This window comes from Saccopteryx bilineata, chromosome 1, assembly GCF_036850765.1.
Source record: "Saccopteryx bilineata isolate mSacBil1 chromosome 1, mSacBil1_pri_phased_curated, whole genome shotgun sequence".
Lineage (NCBI taxonomy): Eukaryota > Metazoa > Chordata > Mammalia > Chiroptera > Emballonuridae > Saccopteryx > Saccopteryx bilineata.
The window spans coordinates 14,764,322-14,787,733 of NC_089490.1; the positions used below are offsets into that span (position 1 = coordinate 14,764,322).

Below are 23,412 nucleotides of genomic sequence, written 5' to 3' on the forward strand. Positions count from 1 at the left end.
CAGCTCCTTTAATCCTCACAATGGCCTTATGAGGTTAGGGTCATGATCCCCACGTTATGGTTGAGGAAACTAAGGAACAGGGAAATGGAGAAGCTGTCACACTGCTGGTGAGCGGCGAGGCTGGCATCGGGACCAGCAGGGCGGTTCCAGAGCCCTTTTCCTTCAGTGTGGCAATGGCCCACACCACCCTGCACTGACCGCTAACACCGTGCCCACGCTGGTGCCCACACAGGACCTCGGTGCCGCACACCTCGGTCTGGCGTCCACGGTGTACTGAAGTGGGAACGGGAGGCACTGTTCCTGACAGCTCCATCTTAGCAGCCAAAGCCAAAAGCCATTCAAGCTCATCCTGCTCTGACTCTCTTCACTCTTCCAGGACCTCCCCTGGTCTAGGAGGAGGAGAAGCAGCTGATGGTCCCGACCGGCCTGTGCTCCTAGGAACCACCCCCAATTCCACATTGGACAAGCGTGACTTGTAGGATCTCACTGCTCGAAGCATGGCGTCCGAACCAGCGGTCAGGTCGCCGTCTCCCGGGGAGCCGCTGGGAACGCGGGCTCTGGGGGGGGGGGACGGGACGCTGAAGCCGTGCCTGTGTTCCCGGCAGCTGCCCAGCGACAGTCGTGCACGGTCGCGTGTGGGAAGCCCCAAGCGAGGGCCCTTGGGGCCGTGCATTTTATACATAGTCTGGCTGCCACACTTCTTACCCATCGAGGGACACGAGTTTGAAGGCTTCATTGGCTTGTCTCCTCACAACTTCAAGCTTTCTCCAAAAGTGTAGGCTCTCCTACCCTTCCCACCAGAACGGTTTCTCCCATCCCTCACTGGCTCTGGCAGTCCCACGGCCGAGCTTCCTTCGCCCCCACCCATCCTGTCCTCTCCCAGGCCCCCTCCCTTCGCCTCCACCCATCCTGTCCTCTCCCAGGCCTCCTCACTGTGATCTCACTCCTGACTAACGGGCCACAGGTGCCCCGGCACGCGCCCTCCCCTAACTGGACTTATCCCGAGAGGATGTGGGGACACCCACAGGACGAAAGGATGGCCCAGGGCTCCCTTTAAACAAGCCATTTTACACAGAAACAGAAATTTCTACATCTCCAGCTAACTGACAGACTCTCTAGAAACTGTGAAACAATTCAAGTTTCGCTCTGCGGTCACATCCTTCGTGATAACTGGCTCCACGCTCACATGTGTGGCCCCCTCGGCATGGCAGGTGTCCCGCAGAAACACGGACCGTGCCGGTGCCACGCCCTTCCCAAGTGCCTCACAAACTTCTCTCCTCCTCAGAGGAGCAATGACAGGTTCCCACCGCCCGTCACCGGGTGCAGGTGAGATTTTCAGGGTTCTAATTCTGGGAGGCAGCTGGAGTCTTACTCCTCCCCCCAGGGGTGGTTCCCATCATGTCTGCCCCGATCGGCTGGAAAAAATGTAGTTCTAACTTCCCGGAACAGGACTTTGCACCCCAAAACCATCCCTGGGAAGTTACAAAATCACTGACATAGCTTGTTGCTGGGTTTCCTTTTTTCTTTGTGGAGAGAAAAGAGGAGGGAGAGAGGCTGAATGTAGGGAACAGCTGGGGACCAGAACCTTGCTTGCCCATTCCGTAGAGTAACCACCATTTCCAAACTGTATAGCGTGAAAAGGAAACACATTTAAGGTATGATCGCCCCCCCCCCCCCTTTCGATCATGGAGCTTACCAGTTTAAGGAAGCAAACACAACGCATACCGTCTCTAAGCCCAGGTGACAGGCAGGTGTATCCCCCACAGGTTGAGAGATGGCTCTACCTGCTTTTATCTACAGGGTAGTTCCCCTACTCGGAGATGCTAATCGCAACCACTTGCCTGTCCTCTGGTTCTGCCTTTGTAAAGTCAGGCAGACCTGCTCTTGAATGATAGAAGTCCACTGGAAATCCACAAACCTTAAAGTGATGCAAAATCTTGAAGATGAGCCCTAAGATACTATTTGAGATGGCTCAAAGGTTTAAACGGCTGCTAGAATCTCATACAGCAGGGGGTCTCAAACTGAACTCAGCATGTGGGCCGCAGAGCAAGATCACAGCCATTGGGCGGGCCGCACTAGGTCTACAAAAGGCAACTGTTACGCAACACTTTTCTCACTGCGGTTGAAAACAAAAAAAAATCAGTACAACAAGCACAATCGTACATTCAGTTTACTCAGTGTCACAAAACAACCAGAAACTGTAGTTCGCATCACAACTGCTGTTAACTAAGCTAATATCTAGCTAGGATGCTAGAGAAATGAAAAATACAAGTAGGCCCCTAGGCTTACTTAATTTTATCCAAAATATTTTGAACTTTGTGGATTAGTCTGCGGGTCGCACAAAATTGTTTGGTGGGCCGCATGCGGCCCGTGGGCCGCGAGTTTGAGACCCCTGTCATACAGTATTTAAATCCACAGCACAGATTTCAACCATCAATGAGATTTTATTTAGGAAGTTTCTAAGTATTACATAGGTATTAACTTCCTTTCTCTTATCACCCCCCCCCCTAAAAAATCAGAAAGATTAAACAACAACATAGAAAATCTCTTAGTTTCTCTAAAGTCTTAGGTTTAAAAAAAAACGTAACTGGTACTTCCTCATGAGAGCACCGCTTTCTGCAGAGAATTCAGTCTGTCCTTATGCTCACTACAGATTTCTACTCCTTCCCGGGGAAAAAATGGTCAGTGCTTCTTTTTCCTGTTATTAAATTCTTTTCTTCATTATTACACATTATCATTCCCCACTTGACACCTTCTTAGAAACTTGACTGTTGGATGCAGTTTTCACTTGGCAGAACTCCAACGTGGCTGTTGCGTGGGATGTCTAAGTGTCAGCAAATGCAGTGCTGACGTTCTGGTTTTGAGACGGAACTATAGAGACGCAGACATTCCCGGGGAGAACAGAACAAATGCAGAAGACTGAAAGAGGGTGCGCAGGGGTTCAGAAGGCCGACAGACACTGCTTGGTTTTGAATTCTGTGGCCGTCAGCCACCCAAGACTGCAGTGCAGGCCAGCATATAAATCTCTGCAGAAAGAAGTTTGGTCGGACACTGCGAAATGACGGAGTTGGCTTCATCTTATCCGAGTGCATCAGAGTGGACGCACACAAGAAGGAGCAGGACGGGTGGTCTGCAGTGAGCAGCACCCTGTGTATGAGCATGTCTTGGCATTTCTGCAAATGCGCTGCCAACCTTGGCTCGGGGAGAAGCGAACAGAAGCATCCTATTAAAATATGCTTCCACCTCTAGCTCACCCAAGACCCCAGGCCTCCTTAGCACCATGATTTGCGAGGCCCAAGTGAAGTTCAGAGTTCTGTCATTCCAGGTCACCAGGGGCTGGTTCGCTGGGCCATCTCGGAAGGCCCGGAGTGCCCACGGAGCGGCAAGACTACCCTGAGGGGTAAGCCTTGATGATCTTCACATCGTCCACAGGCCGGTCCTGGGAGTTGGTTTCCACCATTCCCACTCGATTCACCATCCCTATGCCCTGGCACACGCGGCCAAAAATGGTGTGCTTGCCATCAAGCCACTGGGTGGGAGCCAGGGTCACAAAGAACTGGCTGCCGTTGGTGTCTGGCCCTGCGTTGGCCATGGCGAGAATTCCAGCCCCTGGTGGGAGAGAGGAAGAGGGGGCAGCATGTGAATAACCCCCACAGTTCTGACCGGGAGCCACCACATCATGCTGGGGACGAAAAGATGCCAGGCTTTGTTCTGGCCTCCGGCCTCCCCCACCCCCTCAGACAAGCTCCCCTCTGGGTGGGCTCTCTGCCCTTGAACAAGGCCAGCAACCACACTAGCCCGAAAACCTTGTCTTCACCTACCCCCAGCCTCTGTCCACGATGGTCCTCAGTCATCACTGGACCATGTTCCCAATTCCCCTCAAAAATCCAGCGAGGTCGCCTGCTTCCTCAGGGAAGCTTCTGCCTTCCTACAGTTTATAGGAGCGACATTCCACAAGGAGAGTCTGTAACCCTTGGACCAGAGCTCGGACTCCGAGACAGCGCTGCCCCCGTAACCTCCCAGGGCTCTCCCCAACACCGCGGCCGGGCAGCTACAGGGCCAGTGCCACCATGTCAGGCCTTCACCCTGAATCACAGCCAAAAGAACAAACCTGAAAAACCCACTCCCTGCCCACCTAGTCCAGCCAGATGATATACTCACCTGTGAATTTCAAGTCCGGATGAAGTTCATCTTCAAACTGCTTGCCATAGATGGAGGCACCACCACGACCTGCCACGTTAGAAGACGAGAAGCCAGTCAGCCAATCCCCCACTGCACCTCCCAGCAAGAACCCGGCCAGGCCCAGAGGGGTCTCCGGAGTGCAGGAAAGGAAAGGCCAGCAACACGCCAAGCCCCACTCAGCATATCGTGCTACGCAGCTCACCTTCAAATCACAGGTTTCATTCAGGTAAGACATTTCTTTTCAAAATAACACCAAGAGTGTTTTCCTTACTTATTAAAGTAATACACGTTCACTGTCAAAAATGCAAAAGAACATAAAGTCCCCTGTAATCTAACCATCTACAGATAACCACCATTCAAAGTTTGATGTGTTAAAAGATGTCTTGATTTTTAAACATCTTTATGAGTATTTTAGACAGGTGTGCCCCATGCCCTAACCCCAATGCCCTTCACAGACACCGCTGACCAATCAGCGCTCTTCCTTGCTGAGCGCAGACCAATCAGCGCTCTTCCTTGCTGAGCGCAGACCAATCAGCGCTCTTCCTTGCTGAGCGCAGACTTGCCTCCAGTCCTTACCGACCCGGACCTCCGAATGGCCACTCTCAATGCATCCAAGACGGCTCATGGACAGACACCTATTTGCTGTCCCTGAGCTAGATGACGGAAAATAAAATTCACTTAACTCAAGTGTCTAGCTTAGGGAGAAACGGGGACGGTGGTGGGTGACAATGTGGCAGGAAGGAGAGGCAGCAGATTGTAAGCAGAGTATGAAGAAACGCGGCACTGGGAACGGCCTGCTGGCAACAGCACCATGGCAAGTCGTTCGCACTGTGTCCCCGAGAGCCTGATGCTGTGCCGGGCACCGAGGTGTCCTTGTTGGAGCACAATGGGACGTTTGTCTATTGAGTTAGCCACAGGCCTTGCTCAAGTGCTGTGGTTTCCTTCCCCAGGTGGGCCAGCCAATGCACCGCCTGGAACCCAGTGCACCGGGTCCACCTGCTGGCCCGGCAGCCCGCGCAGCCCGGGCGCAGGGCGCTCGCCGCCTCCTCTGCAGCCTGCTGGGAAGCTGGCACGTTGGAACGCCATGCCCACCCCCGGCCTGGGCCCGAGATGGCGTTTCCATGGTAAAGAGCCTGTGCTCTACCTTTCAGGGCGCCCCATCATAGGGAGCCTGTCACAGCCCCCGGCTCTCTGCAGAGAGGAAGGGGGGTGAGTCCTAACAGACTCAGAGGAAACCTCCCACCTGGCCCCCGCTACCTAGGCTTCTGGAAAATTACTGAGCCACCAAACTATGTAGAAATTCAATCCAAAAATTCTAACCTGCCAGTGTACGTCCAAACAGCAACTACATAACCAGAATGGGCCCTCCGACTACAGAGTCCAGGCTCCCGTCTGGGGCTCGCTCGGTGGGGAGGGTGGCTGGTGGAAACCGAGCCTGGAGATGGGGGGGTGGGCTGTGGCGGCCCATGAGGCCAAGCCCTCCACCCAGGCCCGGGCGAGCCAGCTGGGAGCGGAGTTCAGGAGTGCACTGTCCACCTGTGGGCTGCACCCTGGAAGTGTGACCCCAAGCTGAGGGCTGCCCGCAGGAACCTCAAGGCTCCTGAAACCCGTCACATAAACGACACCACAACCGGAGGATTTCAGGAGTCACTAGACATAGTCTGACCAACGCAACTAGTCCGGGCCCCTGCGGCACCATTCAACTCACGATACGCCGCAGCCTCAGAACCTAACTTGACTCAGCGGGCTTTGCAGCAAGACGTCAGCAGGACAAATACCCCCCAGCGACAACATTCCTTGGGCACATGGCACTGGGCAGCACTGGTCGGGGACTGAGGATGGTGAAAGAGCTCCCTGGTGTGGAGCGGGCTACGCAGACGTCAACCTGCTGACAAAGCAGACGGCTGGGAAGGCTGCTGTCACAAGGTTGCCATGTGCCTGGCCTAATACAGACACACAGACAGGCACAGACCTGCTTTCTAAACGCTGTCCTCTCCGCTCAACATTCATTCAACGTATTCAATATTTCAGACATACAAAAGATACAGGTAATGTGACAAACATCTGTGCGTGCGCCCTTCCCCTCAAGAAATAAAGTGTGGGAGAGCAGCTGTGATCCCCACACACACCCCGCCTCCTCCACTCCACCCCTCTCCCAAGAGCGAAACTGCTTCCAAGAACCACGTTCTCTGCTCAGGTGACCACTACTCTGACCAGTGCACCATTACGTGTTTCCTTTTCCACTCCATACGTATGTATCCCTCAAAAAAGTCTTGCCTACTTTTAGGTTTATAGAACTGCGTTACACTCTTGCGTATTCTTCTGTGAGCAGCCTTTGTCTGCTCACCACTGTGCTGGTCACCCGCTTCGTTCGTGCTGCTCTCCGAGGTGCTCATTGCACTGTGATCACACCAGCCTCCTCTCTCCTCGTGCTGATGGTGCTACACAATCGTCCCAACGTGTTGCTATTATGAACCAGGCTGCAATACCCATTCTTTCACCGCCTCCCAAAGAAGTGAGGAGCTCTCAGGGACTACCCCTCGCGGGGAGGGGTGTATGTGCAGGGTTACGATCTGGCTGCTCCACCGTGACTGCACTTCCTCACTGTCTCGGCAGGAGAGCCTCAGCCTGCCCCGCCCTCCAGGCTCTCACTCTTACTGGTCCAGGCTCGTCTGCAGACTTCCTAACACCTGTCGGTCTAACAGGTGTCAGGTCTCTTGTGGTGTCTGTTTGTTTAGTTTAGAGGGAAGAAGGGAGGGAGAAAGGTTGGGAGAAAGAGAAACATCGATTTGCTGTCCCACTTATTCATGCACGCATTGGTTGACTCTTGTATGTGCCCTGAGGATGGATCCCGCAACCCTGGCCTTTCAGGACGAAGCTTTAACCAATTGATTGGGTGGTGTTTTAACCTGTGTTTCCCTGAAGTTGTGCATAATGTCGTGGTTACTGGCCGTTTAGCTTTCCTTTTGTGAACAGCCACTTTTCTGAGTGGTGTGACATTTTAACCCTTTGAGTAGTGAGTTTTTTTCATGCTCACTGACTCCCGGGAGTGAGGTTTTTTTTTCCAAAACATGAAATTAGTTCCAGTTATAGCTTTATTAACTTAAAATCATGTTTATTTGATAACCAATTTATGGAAACAAGAAGAACATACATTTGCCTTTTTAAAAAGCTGCCTTACACATGTACTCTCGTACTCTGGATGGTCAGGAGGCACAAGGACGTACATGAACGTTTGTACCACTCAAAGGGTTAAATATATATTATTAGGATTAGTATTCTGGATACTAACCCTTTTTCAGTTAATGCTTTTTTGCAAATACCTTCTGCCAGATGACTTTCTTCACTTTTTTGTGAGGTTTTCTGATATACAGAAGTGTTTGCAGTTGAAATTCCTTAATCTTTTTCTTTCTGATCTGTGTTTTATTTCTTAAAAACAAAAAACCTTTCTTTATCCCCAAGATTCCTGATGTCGTTTCTTCCTCCTCCTACGAAAACCTCTCAAGACGAAGTGGAGTGGCACTAAGACATGCAGAGCAGTCGCTTACCTTGGTGCTACTTGTCCCCACCACTCCCACACCACAGCTGGTGAGACCACCGATTACCACCCAGCCCCAACGCAGCCAGAGGCGGGCCAGCCAGTGACCCACAGGAAGCCCGCGTGAACGCTCTGTCTGGGGCACTTACCACCAGACAGCGACTGACCAAACTAATCACAGCCTTTCCTCTGGTGAGAGCCTCTGACAGACCCCGCAGGCTGGCTGTCCGCTGAGCACTGCCACCCTACTCCACAGCCTGCCCAGCCTCAGGGACATGGCCGGCAGGTACTGACCGGACGCCTGTGCGGCAAGGGGTGGCCGGAGCACCCAGTCCGACTCCCGGATAGCAACAGGCGCCTGCTGAGCAGAGCTTCTGGGAAAGCTACAGCTCTCCTGATAAAAGGGGACAAACACACTCCTTAGTCCTTCACCCAGAGCTCTTTCCCCATCTCCCTTCTTTGAAAGCAGAGGTGACGTCAGGAGCAGCAGTAGCCATCTTGCAACCATGAGACAAACTTGAGATCAAGCCAGCACACTAGGAATGGTGGAGTGGAAACACACAGCAAGCCTGGGTCTGGACAGCTCTGCTGAGCAGCTGAGCCAGTGCCTGTAACCCTTACCTCTGTCCAGGCGTTTTGTTTTGCTCCATAAGAAAAACAAGAGCTCTCTTTGTTTAAGCTACCAAGGCTGAGTTTTCTATTACTTGTAGCCAAAAGCATCCGGGATGGATACAATCACTGTCAGTGACAGGAGGAAGACGGAACTGACTAGCGGAGATGCTGTTAAGAAAACCTGGGCAAATGCCAAACACCATGCTATACTGTGGGAAACGACAACGCCACAGCTCTCTGAGACACTCTGCGGTTAACTCTTAAGATGTTCTCTCTTCCTTACCGGCCTTTGGGGTCAAGAGATCTAGTTCTACATCTCATAGGATTGTTACGAGAATTAAATGAGATAATGCACAGAAACCACACAGTATATAACGTGAAGAAAACACAGCAGTAAGAGCTGTGATGATGAGCTCCCTCAAACTGAGATAACCTGAGCATTTTCTGCAACTGCAGGCTGTGATTCTGGGTCTATCCCAGTTCGTCTGACCTCGGGCCTCCACCATTCCATCACTGCTCCTTGCTCTCTGTGCATAATTTTCCTTCTTATTCCGCCGAGAAAAAGACAGAAGAGACCTTTTGCATGTTCTCACCACCAAATCCACTTCCCTTTCTACATCTCTACTCATTTCCCTTCCTTCCTCCGTCATTAATACAGTATGGATAAATTGCTTATATAACCATCTCACCACCATGAGCCTCATCAATCCCATTCACCTTCAAGGAACTTTCCAACTACAATGTCCCCCTCTCCTGTATCAATTTCTCTTCTAGTAGAATCAGTCCATCAGCATAAAAACATGTTTTCCAACTTAAAAACAAAGAAACACTATGTACTGGTATCTCCCTATTTCTTTGCATCTCATTCACAGAAAAACTCCGCAAAAAAGCTGTGGACACGTGGTGCCCACGCTTCCTCTCCTGCATCTCGACGCTCTCCATTCAGACTATTGCCTGCACCACTCGAGGGGCACTGCTTCTGTCAAGGCCATCGGTGACCACCAAGTCGTGACGCCCAAGGGCCACTCCTTGGGCCCACCAACTGGATCCCTAAGCAGCACCTGCCAGCTGTCTGCACCCTCCTTGAACCCCACCTATGGCGGCTCCTGGGTTTCCTCTGCTGGCGCTGGCTCCTCTCCCCTCCCTCCTCCCACAGCTTAGACCCGGCTGATGCGTGAGGTCTCCGCCCCAACCCCTGCTCCCTCACGCCTTTCTCTTTCCCAGGTGTCACCCCACTAAAGCTCTTCAATGTCTGTCTTGTGCCCCCCAAAGGAGCAGAACCCACAGAAGCACTCTCACCCTAGTCCCAACGACAAGTCCCAGCTCTGACAACAACAGACGCTTCCAACTGGCCTCCCTGCCCCCGGCCTAGCCGCCCCCTCTCCGCACCTGTCCGTTCTCCACGTGAAGACCAGAGGGACCCTTCTAAAACAAATCACATTGTGGCAGTCCTCTGCTCAAACTCCTCCGGTGACATTTCATCACACTTAAGACAAAATCCAAAGTCTTCATCACAACCTGCCAGGCTCTCCACGGCCTGGGACTCTGCTACCCTTCAGAGTCACCCCCTGCCACTGCCCCTCACCCACCTGCTCCAGCCACACTGTCCTCTGCTGCCTCCCGCCAAGCACACTCCGGTCTCCGGCCTCGGACTGCTGTTCCCCAGCACTGCCCTTACCCAACAGTCCCATGGCTACCTCAGATATTTAGAACTCTGCTCAAACGCCACCTTTCGGAGGTCTTCCCTAATCTCACTATCCAAAACGTACCGTCCTCACTCTCTAACACGGTGGTTCTCAACCGGGGGTGACTTTCCCCGTGGGAATCAAACAATATGTGGGGACATTTTTGGTTGTCACACAAAAGGGCATCTAGCAGGTAGAGGTCAGGAATGCAGCTAAACGTCCTACAGTGCACAGGACAGCCCCACAAGGATTTACCCAGCCCAAACTGTCAAGAGTGCCAACGTTGCAAACTCCTGCTCTAGCTCCTTATGCATTATTTCTTCTGTACCACTCGTCATGACCTGACAGTCTATTAAGCACTTACCTGTTCACTGTCTGTCTCTCCCACCAGGAGAGCTCCACCAGCGCTTTCTTATTCGCTGTTGTAGCCCAGCTCTCCGAACAATGCCTGGATCACAGCGGGAGTCTAACAAACATTTGTTAAGTGAACTAACAACCAAAATGCATAATAACCACTTCTTTGAGCTCCTATTGTGTCAAGCCTATTTGAACCATTTTATGAAGATCAGCTCATTTAATACTCACAAGGACCCCGTGAAGTGCACATAATCACACTCTCCATTCGCAGGTAAGAAGGTTCGGCAAGGTTACATAACTTGTCTACATTTAACAAGTGTACCTGGGAAGGCAGTATTGCACCCCAGCCCTACCAGGGCACAAACCCTGCCGTTCACCCTCACACACACTACCGTGCCATCTCCCACGACTGGATTAAATTTCCTCACATATTTCTCTTATCCCAGACTCAAGAGTTCCACCCAAATGGTCCCTGAATGATGCTCAATCAAATCTGAACCTGTCTGGAGGTCGCCATGAACTGGCCCTATTCACTCCTGTGCTATCTCCTACTCTGTGACCCAAATTGTCCTCCACTGTCCCCTCAACATGCAGTTCAGGGGTCCTCAGAAATCAGCTTATGCATTCGTCTGGACATGGAGAGGTGGCTAGCTTATGTCACAGAGCCAGTCCCTCACGTGGGGTGGTCGGCTCTCTCCACACCCCGCGTGCCTCTGTCGCTCATGTCTCCGTTCCGTCCTCATTCCTCTTCCCAGACCCAAAATGGCCTCCCTGGCCTCCCAAGAGCCAAAATTCTACACTCCTAAAGGCCCACCTCAAAACACACCTCCCCATTCTAATCCCACTCCACTGTCCTTTTTCTCTCATTATTAATTATTCCAGCCTATGTTACATAATAATCCAAGCATCCCACCACATATTTGCATATTGACTATGTTACTACTTTCAAGACATTTCTTATAATGAATATCTTGTCTTCCTGGCAGGGCAAAGAGCTCTGCAGGGAAAAGGAAAACACCTTGGCTTCCACTGCTCAAGTACCGCTCACGGCCTCAGAGCAGCACGAGGACCCAGCAGACTCTTAGCAGGTAGTCGCCAAATGAATACAAGTAACTCTGAGCTTGCTGATCAGCATGTTAATCTCAGCGTCCTGAGGCAAGCGGAGAGGTGAGATCAGCGAGGGTGACACACGGCACACGCACAGCAAGGTTCAGCGTGGCCATCACGCAGCCCGTGCACGCTGGGGCTCTGCGCAGAGCAGGGGACGCAAAGGAAGCATAGGGCAGGGACCTGCGTCTTACAGGGAAGGGAGGAACAGAAGTCAGCAGAGCCAGAGAAAAGGCATCAGGGGGCTAAGCAGAGCCAGCATCAAGTTATTAACAATATAGAAAATTCAAAAGAAGAAAAATGGTTTAAAATGAAGCAGGAAGCCAAAGCGTATCTGAGTTGAAAAACACCTGGAAAACACATACCAGAAAGACACTGGAAAGAACAGGTTCATTCGACTGAATCATCGGGGATGGAGGCGGCAGGCGGACTTGCTGAGGAACCCAGGATGTCAAATGCTACGCCTCTGAGCTGTTTACAAAAATCTGTCACCTAATCAACTAGCAGCCCATCCTAGTGACCCAGGACAACCTAATTCTCATTTGCCTTCAACCAGAGGCCTGCCAGCAGGCTGAGCTCAATCGTTTATCATACTGGAGGCTCAACGCCATTATTTGGAATCTTTGGAGTGATTCAATTTCATTAAAATTACAACATGGAAATGTGACATTACGAAGGACTGAGAACAACTACAGAAGCACAGGGAAGCTCAGGCACGAGCGACTCACATCTGAGTCACTTCCAACTCTTCCACACTACTCCTGGGCTCTCAGCTCAGCGGCATTGTGAATTAAAATTTTATCTCGCACCAACAATGGCAGAGGAAGATGACAGCAGAGAAGCACGTCACTGTGTTGGCAGGACACTCTCAGATACAGAATGTGGACTCTTCCTCCCCCAATACCTGATAAAGCAAACGCAAAAAATTCAAACTTAAAAAGCAAAAACTCCACCAGCATCAACCAAATAAGAAAAAGGAAAGAAACTTACTCCAAAAATTCTGGAGCCAGTGGAGGGAAGAAACAGACTCTTGGTCCGCTTGCACGGCCGAGCGCCGTGGTCAGGAGAGGGGGACAGTCACCAGCGTCGTCCTCACAAACACCCTCCAGCTCTGGGGAGCCAGGGAAGCTCACTGAGGACACGGGTGAGCAGTCCTGAGAGCGATAAGGAGACATCCACACACACCACATGTGCTCAGAGCGGCGGAGGGCTGCCAACACTGGCCGCCGGGGGGGGGGGGGGGTACGGTGCTCCTGCCGCCCCAGGAGCTCGGTCTGGGAGAAAACATAATCCAAGTGGGGCTTCTCTGCAGCTGTCTCCAGCTACTGATGGTTCAATAAGAATAAGAATGCAGGCCTGGCCAGCTGGTTCAGTGGAGAGAGCATCAGCACAGCTGACCCCCAGTCAGGGCACACAGAAGTGACCGTCTGCTTCTCTTCCCCTCCCTCTCCCCTTCTCTTCCTCTTCTCTTCCCGCAGCCAGTGGCTCAATTGGTGTGAGAGTTGGCCCCGGATACTGAGGATAACTCGATTAGTCTGAGCACATCAGCCCCAAGCGCTAAAAATAGCTCAGACTCAAGCATCAGCCCTAGACAGGAGTTCCCACAGATCCCGGTCCGACACATGCAGGAGTCTGCCTCACTATCTCCCCTCCTCTCACTTGAAGAAGAAAAGAAAAAAAGAATAAGAATCCAATAAAACAAGTTCAATGGCAAGATAATATATCAACAGAATAAAGCAAAAAGATTACAGAGCTAAGGAAAGAGATTTAGAACCAAATGACACCCATACAGCACTAATAAATAAATCAGAGCGGCCTGACCAGGCGGTGGCGCAGTGGATAGAGTGTCAGACTGGGATGCAGAGGACCTGAGTTCAAGACCCCGAGGTCGCCAGCTTGAGCTCATCTGGTTTGAGCAAAAGCCCACCAGCTTGAACCCAAGGTCGCTGGCCCCAGCAAGGGGTTACTTGGTCTGTTGAAGGCCCGCGGTCAAGGCACATATGAGAAAGCAATCAACGAACAACTAAGGTGTTGCAACGCGCAATGAAAAACTAATGATTGATGCTTCTCATCTCTCTCCGTTCCTGTCTGTCTGTCCCTGTCTATCCCTCTCTCTGACTCACTGTCTCTGTAAAAAATAAATAAATTAAAATAAATAAATAAATAAATCAGAGCAGTGTAGCAGAGAAGAGACACGACTAGAAACTGAATAAGGGACAGAATGAAGCTCTGAGATAATTTCACTGGATGCAGGAAAAAAATGGAAAAACATCATCTCAGAAACTCAAAAGAAATGTGCTAAATACAGAAGGCAGAGGTGATGAAACAAAAAGAACTACTTTCCTGAAACAGAAAATCCACTCAGTGTAACAGAAGATATTCATAAATACAAATCAAAATACCTTCCCTGAACTGAAGGAAGTAGTAAACCCAATATCGGTACTCTCCAAAGCCATGCACTGTCCAAACCAGAAGGCGACGGGACAGAACTCTCTGGAAAGATCTGAGGGCAGGAATGCAACTTGGAGAGCACGCACTCAGTCACAGTCTTTTTCAGATTAAGGGCCACAGGCAGAGAGTCTCAGACATGACTGAGTTTAAAAATATCACAGCCTCCAGATCCTGCAATTAAAACGGCTCAGCAAGAAGCTGCCTGCTGGCCCTGGCCGGTTGGCTCAGTGGTAGAGCGTCGGCCTGGCGTGCGGAAGTCCTGGGCTCGATTCCCCGCCAGGGCACACAGGAGAGGCACCCATCTGCTTCTCCACCCCTCCCCCTCTCCTTCCTCTCTGTATCTCTCTTCCCCTCCCGCAGCGAGGCTCCATTGGAGCAAAGATGGCCCGGGCACTGGGGATGGCTCTGTGGCCTCTGCCCCAGGCGCTGGAGTAGCTCTGGTCGCGGCAGAGCGACGCCCCGGAGGGGCAGAGCATCGCCCCCTGGTGGGCAGAGCGTCACCCCCTGGTGGGCGTGCCGGGTGGATCCCGGTCGGGCGCATGCGGGAGTCTGTCTGACTGTCTCTCCCTGTTTCTAGCTTCAGAAAAATACAAAAAAAAAAAAAAAAGAAGAAGCTGCCTGCTGGTACTTGTGAACAGGAGAGCCTAGTGGTGAGCACCGAGCCCTCTGAGATGCGGACCCCATACTGTCGCGGAAGGAACCGTGGCTGCAGAATGGAAAATGTTGTAAACTCTGACTAAGAAAAATGAAATTAGGAGGACGGCAGAACAGATGCAAGTTCATTGAAAATATGTAAATTGGTCTCAGTTCCCAATTCTTGACCCAGGCCAGGGCTCATAAAACCCTTGGGAATTGGGAATTCTTAGGTGATAAGAGCACCAGGAGCCTCTTTTGTGCTGAGGTGACTCGGACTAGGTTCCTGGATGGCTCCTGGATGGGGTCTGGTCACCAGAGAGACCAAGCCATGATCAGAAGGTGGGACTCTTCCGCATCCCCAGGGACCACCACCATCACAGCTCCCAAGAGGGGAGAGAGGCTGGGAACGGCGTCAATAACTGATCACACACCCATGAGGAAACCGCCTCAAAATCCCAAGAGTACTGGCTTCAGACAGCTTCCAGGTGGGCAAACACATCTGTACCAGGAAGACGACACACAGCCTCCCCAGGGACAGAGGTTCTGGCTCTGGGGACCCTCCCGGACCTCAGCCTGTGTATCGCTTCCTCTGGCTGTTTATCTGTGTCCTTTATCCCTATCCTTCAACAAGTGGGTGAATGTGCGCATTTCCCTGGGTCTGTGAGCAGCTCTGGTGAAGTCATCAAGCCCAGGACAGGCTCGCTGGAACCTCCCCTCTACAGTGGGTTGGTCGGAAGCACAGATACCTGTACCTGGGCTTGTGACTGCTGCCTGAAGTGTGTGCTCGTGTGTCTGTGTGTGTGCTAGGGGCAGTCTTGTGGGTCTCAATCTGTGGAATATCATGCTATTTCCAGCTAGACTGTGTTAAAATTGTACAACACCCAGCTGGTATCATAGAGAATTGCTTTTTGGGGAAAAACCTCTATACATTTGGTGACCACAAGTGTCGGAGTCAAGTGTTCTGTGAAGTAAAACTAAAAAAGAAACACAGGAAGGAAGAATGGGGTTTCCCCAACACAAGAGGTGCCAAAGCTGAGTGTTTCTCAAACAAAGGGATGGGGAGAAAGCTAAGTATTGATTGCCTCATCTCTCATAATAGAAAGTCAACTTTTCTGTTCATTAAATACAAAGTTAAACTTTATATTTAAAAAACAGTAGCATGCGCCTGACCAGGCGGTGGCGCAGTGGATAGAGCGTTGGACTGGGATGCGGAAGTACCCAGGTTCGAGACTCCGAGGTCGCGCGCAGGCTCATCTGGCTTGAGCAAAGAGCTCGCCAGCTTGGACCCAAGGTCGCTGGCTCCAGCAAGGGGTTACTCGGTCTGCTGAAGGCCCACGGTCAAGGCACATGTGAGAAAGCAATCAATGAACAACTAAGAAGTCGCAACGCGCAACGAGAAACTGATGATTGATGCTTCTCATCTCTCTCTGTTCCTGTCTGTCTGTCCCTGTCTATCTCTGCCTCTGTTAAAAAAAAAAAAAAAAAAAAAAAAAAAAAAAAAAAAAAATTAAAAAACAGTAGCATGCAAGGCACAGCCTATTCTCTTGAAATTATTTCCAATTAGCTATTCATCCATCCATCCTTTTAAATAGGTATCTGGAAAAATAAAAAGGTGTCTAGAATAATAGCCCCCAAAACGTAACACTGAGCATTTCTGAGAAGTGGAGTATGAGGGGCATAGTCGGTGGTTAGGAATCTTTAGGATACACTTATGAGTGATTCTTGTTCTTTTCTTTTTTAGTGGGGGAGGGGACAGAAAGGGAGAAAGATGAGAAGCATCAACTCATAGTCATCGCACTTTAGCTGTTCATTGATTGCTTTCTCATATGTACCTTAACTCGAGGGCTGTCCAGCCAAGCCAGTGACCCCTTGCTCAAGCCAGTGACCCCTTGCTCAAGCCAGTGACCCCTTGCTCAAGCCAGCGACCTTGGAGTTTCAGACCTAGGTCCCCAGTGTCCCAGGTCAACACTATACCCACTGCACCACAACCAGAGGCTGATTTTTGTGCTTTTTTTTCTTTTCTATACAGTGTGTCTGTAAAGTCATGCTGCACTTTTGACCAGTCACAGGAAAGCAACAAAAGATGATAGAAATGTGAAATCTGCACCAAATAAAAGGAAAACTCTCTCAGTTTCATAGCTATTCAGTGCAGTTCGATGTGGGCTCACGCAGATTTTTTAGGGCTCCTTAGGTAGCTATCCCGTATAGCCTCTACAGACTCGTCACTGACTGATGGCCTACCAGAACGGGGTTTCTCCACCAAACTGCCGGTTTCCTTCAACTGCTTATCCCACCGAGTAATGTTATTCCTATGTGGTGGCGCTTCGTTATAAATGTGCTGATATTCACGTTGCACTTTGATCACGGATGTGAATTTAGCGAGGCACAGAACACACTGAACTTTCCTCTGTACCGTCCACATCTCAACTGGCATGGCCATGGGCTGCTCCGCTGTATACACGGTGTTACATTATCATCTGCGCATGCGCACATGCTGCCACATCATCCTACAGAAACTGGGAGGGTTTTCCTTTTATTTGGTGTAGATTTCACATTTCTGTCGTCTTTTGTTGCTTTCCTGTGACCAGTCAAAAGTGCACCATGATTTTACGGACACACTGTATATTCTATATTTTGAAATGTGAAAAAAATTGAATGCCTCTGGTCATAAAGGATAAATAAAGATGAGAATGACAAAGAAGAATGAGACTGAGAAAAAAGAGACACTGCCACAGAAAGAACCAAGCTATTTAAAGGCAAAAGAGCAGGAACAGGAGTTAGCAGAGAGAAAAGGCAGACTGAGAAGTAATGGCCTTGAAACTAATAAGTGTTTCTAACATTTCACTAATAAATTTCATGAATCAATCCCATCTAAATGATAACTCCCAAATTCATACCTCCATCCCAGACCTTTCCATGAACCCTTACACTCATATCCCATTACTCAACATCTTTCCTTGTAGATTTGACAAATTATTTCAAACATCATGTGTCCAAAACTAAAGCCAAATTCTTAATCTTTGCCCCCAAACATGCTCCTCTCTTAGAGGCCTTCTCCACGTCACTATATGCAAGCCAAAGACTTTGAAATCATCCTTTGTCATCTTTCTCTCACATACCCACCACCCCTTAACCCAACCTCAGTAAGTCCCCTTGGGCCCATTTCTATCAAACATAATCCCAACTCAGTCACCTCTCACCACCTCCTCTACTATCAGCCTTGTCCAATCACATCTTTCTAGACTAGATGACTACAGCAGCCTTCTAACAGGTTCCCAGCTCTCACTCTTGCCACTGTGTCTGTTCTCCAAACAGCAGCCCGAGTGAGCTTTTAAAAGCATACGTCAGATTGTGTAATTCCTTTGCTTAAAACGTTCTAATGGCTCTCATCTTATTCAGAATGAAACCCGTGGTCTCGACCGTGCCCTACGAGGTCCTACATGACCTCCTACGTGGACTGCTGCCTCCCGACTCAGGGCCTGCTCTTCCCTCCAGTCGTAAGGTTCGTTCTCTCGCTCATTCTGACTTCTGCTCCGTCATGGACATCTATTCAGAGGGGACTTCCCTGCCCTTCTATTAAAGTCGCATCCCCATATCCTTTTCCTGCTTTACTGAGAACAGGAAGTTCTTTTCTTCGTTCATGGCTATATCTAAGAGCCTAGAAAAGTATCTGACCCAAGGCTGGTGCTCACTATTTGCTAAATGAATGAATTCATCAAATAACCCAATGTTCTACTTTTCTCAAAACACTGTAAATGACTTTCTTTACTTCTGATTATCAGACTACTCTATACATTACTATAATCCAGGAAAATTAGTAAGCAACACATGGAAATTATGAGAAACTCTACAAAGCCCAGGAGTCAAGATCCATCTGTTTCTGGTCAATTCCCCGTGTGTGCTTGGGGGAGGGTGTGTGCTGGGTGGGAACAGTTGCCTCAGTCACTAGCCCCGTCCCGGTACGCTGAAGACAGCCCTGGCTTCCTTACACCAGTGACAGCAGAATGAGGCTTCAGAAACCAATGTTGGCTTAACTGTACCTGTCCCTGTTGGGTCACCTCCCTGGATCATGAAGTCCTTGATGATTCTGTGGAATTTGGTGCCATTGTAGTAACCTCGACGAGCCAACTCAGCGAAGTTCTTGCAGGTCTTCGGAGCATGCTTCCAGTACAGCTCCAGCACAATGATCCCCATGCTGCAGGAGGGAGAGGGCGGGCAAGCTCCAGTCAGGAACAAGGTCACTGGGACGGGAATAAGGCACCGCTCCAGAATGCCTCATTTCAAGCACGCAAGTCAGGAAATTGGATGTGATCAACATCCGATTTGATGCTCAGCAAAGGAAAACAACACAAGGCAAGTAACATAAACACAGTCATCTCCTCTGAGCAAAACACACAGGCTTCTGGTACTTCTTTTAAGCAAGATAACCATAGCCAACTAAAAATTTTAACACCTTGTATATAAAAAAGCCACCAATAATCAGAAACTAATATTACCGATTCCTATATTAGGAAAAAGTCTTACACTTACTTTGTAAGTTTTCTTTTTTTTTTTTTTTTTTTACAGAGACAGAGAGTGAGTCAGAGAGAGGGATAGACAGGAATGGAGAGAGATGAGAAGCATCAACCATCAGTTTTTCATTGCGCGTTGCAACACCTTAGTTGTTCATTGATTGCTTTCTCACATGTGCCTCGACCGTGGGCCTTCAGCAGACCGAGTAACCCCTTGCTGGAGCCAGTGACCTTGGGTTCAAGTTGGTGAGCTTTTGCTCAAACCAGAGGAGCCCGCGCTCAAGCTGGCGACCTCGGGGTCTCGAACCTGGGTCGTCTGCATCCCAGTCCGACACTCTATCCACTGAGCCACCGTCTGGTCAGGCTACTTTGTAAGTTTTCTAAAAGACATTAAAATATCAGGAATTCATGTTTATTTATACATAATTTTCTGGGTGCAGGTAGAAACTGGGTAAATGGGAGACAGGAAGGTTTTCAATGAGTATCTTTTTTAAACTTTATATTTTTGAAACAAGTAAATACATTACCTATTCATAAAAAATTTTAATGGAAAAAGAGGTACAGTTTGGGTGTATTTAGGAAGGGCTACAACAAAGGGAAAACCCGATTACTTCAAACCTTCATACCTTGCCTGACTAGTGGTGGCGCAGTGGATAGAACATTGACCTGGATGCTTAAGTCCCAGGTTCGAAACCCTGAGGTCGCTGGCTTGAGAGCGAGCTCACCCAGCTTGAGCGTGGGATCATCAACATGATTCCATGGTTGCTAGATTGAGTCCAAAGGTCACTGGCTAGAAGCCCAAGGTCGCTGGCTTGAGCCAAGGGTCACTGGTTCAGATGGAGCCCCCCCCTCTGGGATCAAGGCACATATGAGAAGCAATCACTGAACACCTAATGTGACACAACTAAGAGTTGATGATTCTTATCTCTTTCCCTCAACCCTCGCAAAAAAAAAAAAAGAAATTACAGGTGAGTTCAGAAATTACTTTCAAATTGGTGTCTGAAATAGAACTTGGCCATATAAGGTGGGGAAATGGCCTGGAAGCAAAAGCAGCATCTGAGAGAACTGTGCTCTGGTGGCACAGGGCATAGAGAACTGAAAGAAGGCAGAGATGGCGGCCATATCCTAGCCCAGGGGTCGGGAACCTATGGCTCGCGAGCCAGATGTGGCTCTTTTGATGGCTGCATCTGGCTCGCAGACAAATCTTTAATAAAAAAATAGTAACGTTAAAAATATAAAACATTCTCGCCTGACCAGGCGGTGGCACAGTGGATAGAGTGTCGGACTGGGATGTGGAAGGACCCAGGTTCGAGACCCCAAGGTCACCAGCTTGAGCACGGGCTCATCTGGTTTGAGCAAAAGCTCACCAGCTTGGACCCAAGCTCGCTGGCTCCAGCAAGGGGTTACTTGGTCTGCTGAAGGCCAACGGTCAAGGCACATATGAGAATGCAATCAGTGAACTAAGGTGTCGCAACGCACAACAAAAAACTGATGATTGATGCTTCTCATCTCTCTCTGTCCCTGTCTATCCCTCTCTCTGACTCTCTGTCTCTGTAAAAAAAAAAAATAATATATATATATATATATATATATATATATAAAACATTCTCATGTATCACAATCCACTCATTTCTTGCTGCTCATGTTCATGGTTGCGGGTGGCTAGAGCCAATCACAGCTGTCCTCCAGGATAACACCAAATTTTTATTGGATAATGCATAATGTACACGGGTTGTTGTATGGCTCTCATGGAATTACATTTTAAAATATGTGGCGTTCATGGCTCTCTCAGCCAAAAAGATTCCCGACCCCTGTCCTAGCCACTGATGGGAGAATGGCAGTTGTGCCAGTGTTAGGAAAAGGCCAGATGAAGAAAATCACCTGAAATGTCAGACTACAACGTTTTAATTTTATGTATTGTAGCAGTAAAAAGTTACATAAGGTAATTTGATCTATCTTGGAAAGATCACTGAACTTTTTCCAAAGAGGCAATGGAATGAATGAGGCACAGGAAGCTAGCAGGAGGCAGATACGCCAGGCTCCAAATGAGGTTTCCCTGCTTACTAGCTGTGTGGCTTTGGTCAGGCCCTTCAATCTATGCTTTGGCTTTTCTCTGATAAAACCCGCGAAGAGAAGGTGGAATAACACCTACATGATTTGAGTTGCTAGGAGGATTAAACTAAATGGGATGCTGTACACCTGGGACATGGCACTAGCTGGCTGGTACTCAATCACATCAAATTTGATAGTGGGAGAGCCTGACCTGTGGTGGCGCAGTGGATAAAGCGTCAACCTGGAACCCTGAGGTTGCCAGTTTGAAACCCTGGGCTTGCCCAGTCAAGGCACATATGGGAGTTGATGCTTTCTGCTCCCCCCCTCCTTCTCTCTCTCTCTCTCTCTCCCCCCTCTCTAAAATGAATAAATAAAATTAAAAAAAATTTTGATAGTGGGAGAAATGTGCTTCACTTCTTGTGTTCCCCTAACGATTTGTTTATACAACTGCAGTACTTACGACATCACAACCGTACTGCTTATCGAGTTAATATTTATATAGCTGTCTTTTTCACTATACTGTAAGCCCCTAAAGGCTGTGTGTTTTAGCCATCTCTGTATCCTCAAACGTCGAATCCTATGTCCCCGGCCTGAATGAATGGATGGATGGATGAAGGAATGAATGAATGGATAGACGGATGGATGGAGGGATGAACGGAGGGCTAGGAGGAGGGCAATCAGGTAGCTGTCGTTAAAGTCGCAGCGCGAATCGATGCGGAGCTCGGACACTGGCGGTGCCGGTCCACACGAGCCCTCACGGCCGTCTGTCCACGCCTGTCCACGAGGCGGGCGGGAGAGCCCGCCGGGAACCCAGCCCCACGGCGAAACCCGGGCTCCGGGCCGCCTCCGCCAGCCCAGCCCCAGAGACCCGACCCCCCCTCACCTGGTCTCCAAGAACACGTTGGGCGGCTGCCAGGAGTCCGGGGGTATCGCAGCCATAGCGAAGCCGGAAGAATCTATCTCCAGCACTCCGTACTTCCGGCGTCGATTCGCTGGGGACCCGCCGCTGCGGCGCACACTTCCGGTCCGCGCGGTTCAACCGTTAGTATGCCGAGATCTGGGGAGCTGAGAAAAGGAAGAGGAAGGACCCCCACCTCCAAGGCAGGGAAGGCGGGGTGCGAGGCGAAAACAGGTTGGCCGCGAGGACAGAGAGAAATGCAAGCTTCTTTGAAGTGGTCTCCAAAGTGGAGGGACCGCGCTACTCTCCGGACGTTCTGATTGGCTGTGGAAGGCGGGAACAAGCCGCGAATATACACTCCGATTGGAGTTATGTCCTAGCTTTGAATTCCGAGAATTTCCCGGTCTCACAATAAGGCGGGGACGAAAAGGGGAGGGAGAGAATGAAAGGGACTAGAAAGGAGAGATGTCTGGAACTAGCTTTGATAAGTCTCTGTACAATTTACATAGCACCCACACTTTATTATTCTATCTACTATAAAGTAGATACTGTTATCCTCGTTTTTCAGATGTGACAACTGAGACTCGGCGGTGAGATGACTTGTTTGTCCATAGACATACAGCAAATCCGAGCCTCCAAACTCCAGAAGCTGAGAGTCTGGGGAAAGAGGGAGGGAGGGGCCTGGAAGAAAATGAGAGATAAGAAAAGGAAGAAGAGACAGCACAATGAAGATCCAAGGGATCAGGGCTGGAGCAAGGCCTGGAGTGGCCTGCTGGGATAGATGGTGACCCACGGTGGTTAGGGTTTGCTCAGGGTCAGAGGATGTGAAGCCAAGTAGAGGCACTGCAAGGAAATTTGGGTGGAGGACAAGAAGGAAATGGGGTAATCCATTCTCTATCACTAGGAAAACTAATGTTATAAACACTTACTGTGAAGAATAAACAGCCATGCCTCCTCACTATGTCAGCTTCTTCATAACATATCTTTGAGCCTCATTCCATGTTTGATTTCAGAGCCCCCAGTTTGCAAATTGGGGTGTGTGTGTATACAATAAACTTTTGTTAATTATTATTTCAGTGATCGAGCAGTTTTATTTCTGAACTTTTTTTTTCTTTTTGTTATTTTTTTTAATTTTTATTTTTCATTCATTGTGTTGACATGGTTTCAAGAGGTCTGTGTCTTGTGTTAACCTTGCTCCCTAAACCTGTTATGAACATTTGTATCTTCTTTGCCCCATGAAATACTACATTCAAACTTGAGCTCTGTGGAGACAGTGACTGTACTAGTGTTCTACCATGTATCTGTTTCTCCTCCTCCCCCAAAGTAGCAAAACTCTGACCTCACATAGACTTCTTGTTCCCTAGTCTGGCAAGACTTCTTTCC

At 49.6% G+C, this 23,412-nt stretch overlaps 1 protein-coding gene across 1 annotated transcript; it reads right to left on the minus strand.

Annotated features, from left to right (window-relative positions):
- Window positions 1-2,424: 2,424 nt before the first annotated feature.
- Window positions 2,425-22,991, minus strand: PPIL1 (peptidylprolyl isomerase like 1). Its single transcript, XM_066238877.1, has 5 exons — window positions 22,605-22,991; window positions 22,015-22,405; window positions 18,609-18,763; window positions 4,162-4,230; window positions 2,425-3,609 (listed from the first exon to the last, which is right to left on the minus strand). Exons 2-5 carry the CDS (start codon window positions 22,068-22,070, stop codon window positions 3,389-3,391), a joined length of 501 nt encoding a protein of 166 aa, XP_066094974.1. The 5' UTR covers window positions 22,071-22,405; window positions 22,605-22,991; the 3' UTR covers window positions 2,425-3,388.
- Window positions 22,992-23,412: the final 421 nt, after the last annotated feature.

Bases quoted from the DNA above. Each gene is read 5' to 3' on its own strand.
- PPIL1 (XM_066238877.1), bottom strand. From the start codon at position 22,070: ATGGCTGCGATACCCCCGGACTCCTGGCAGCCGCCCAACGTGTTCTTG. The intron at 18,764-22,014 runs GTGAGGGGGGGT...TCCCTCCTGCAG, and splicing joins AACGTGTTCTTGGAGACCAG to CATGGGGATCATTGTGCTGG. The intron at 3,610-4,161 runs GTGAGTATATCA...CTCTCCCACCAG, and splicing joins TCCGGACTTGAAATTCACAG to GGGCTGGAATTCTCGCCATG.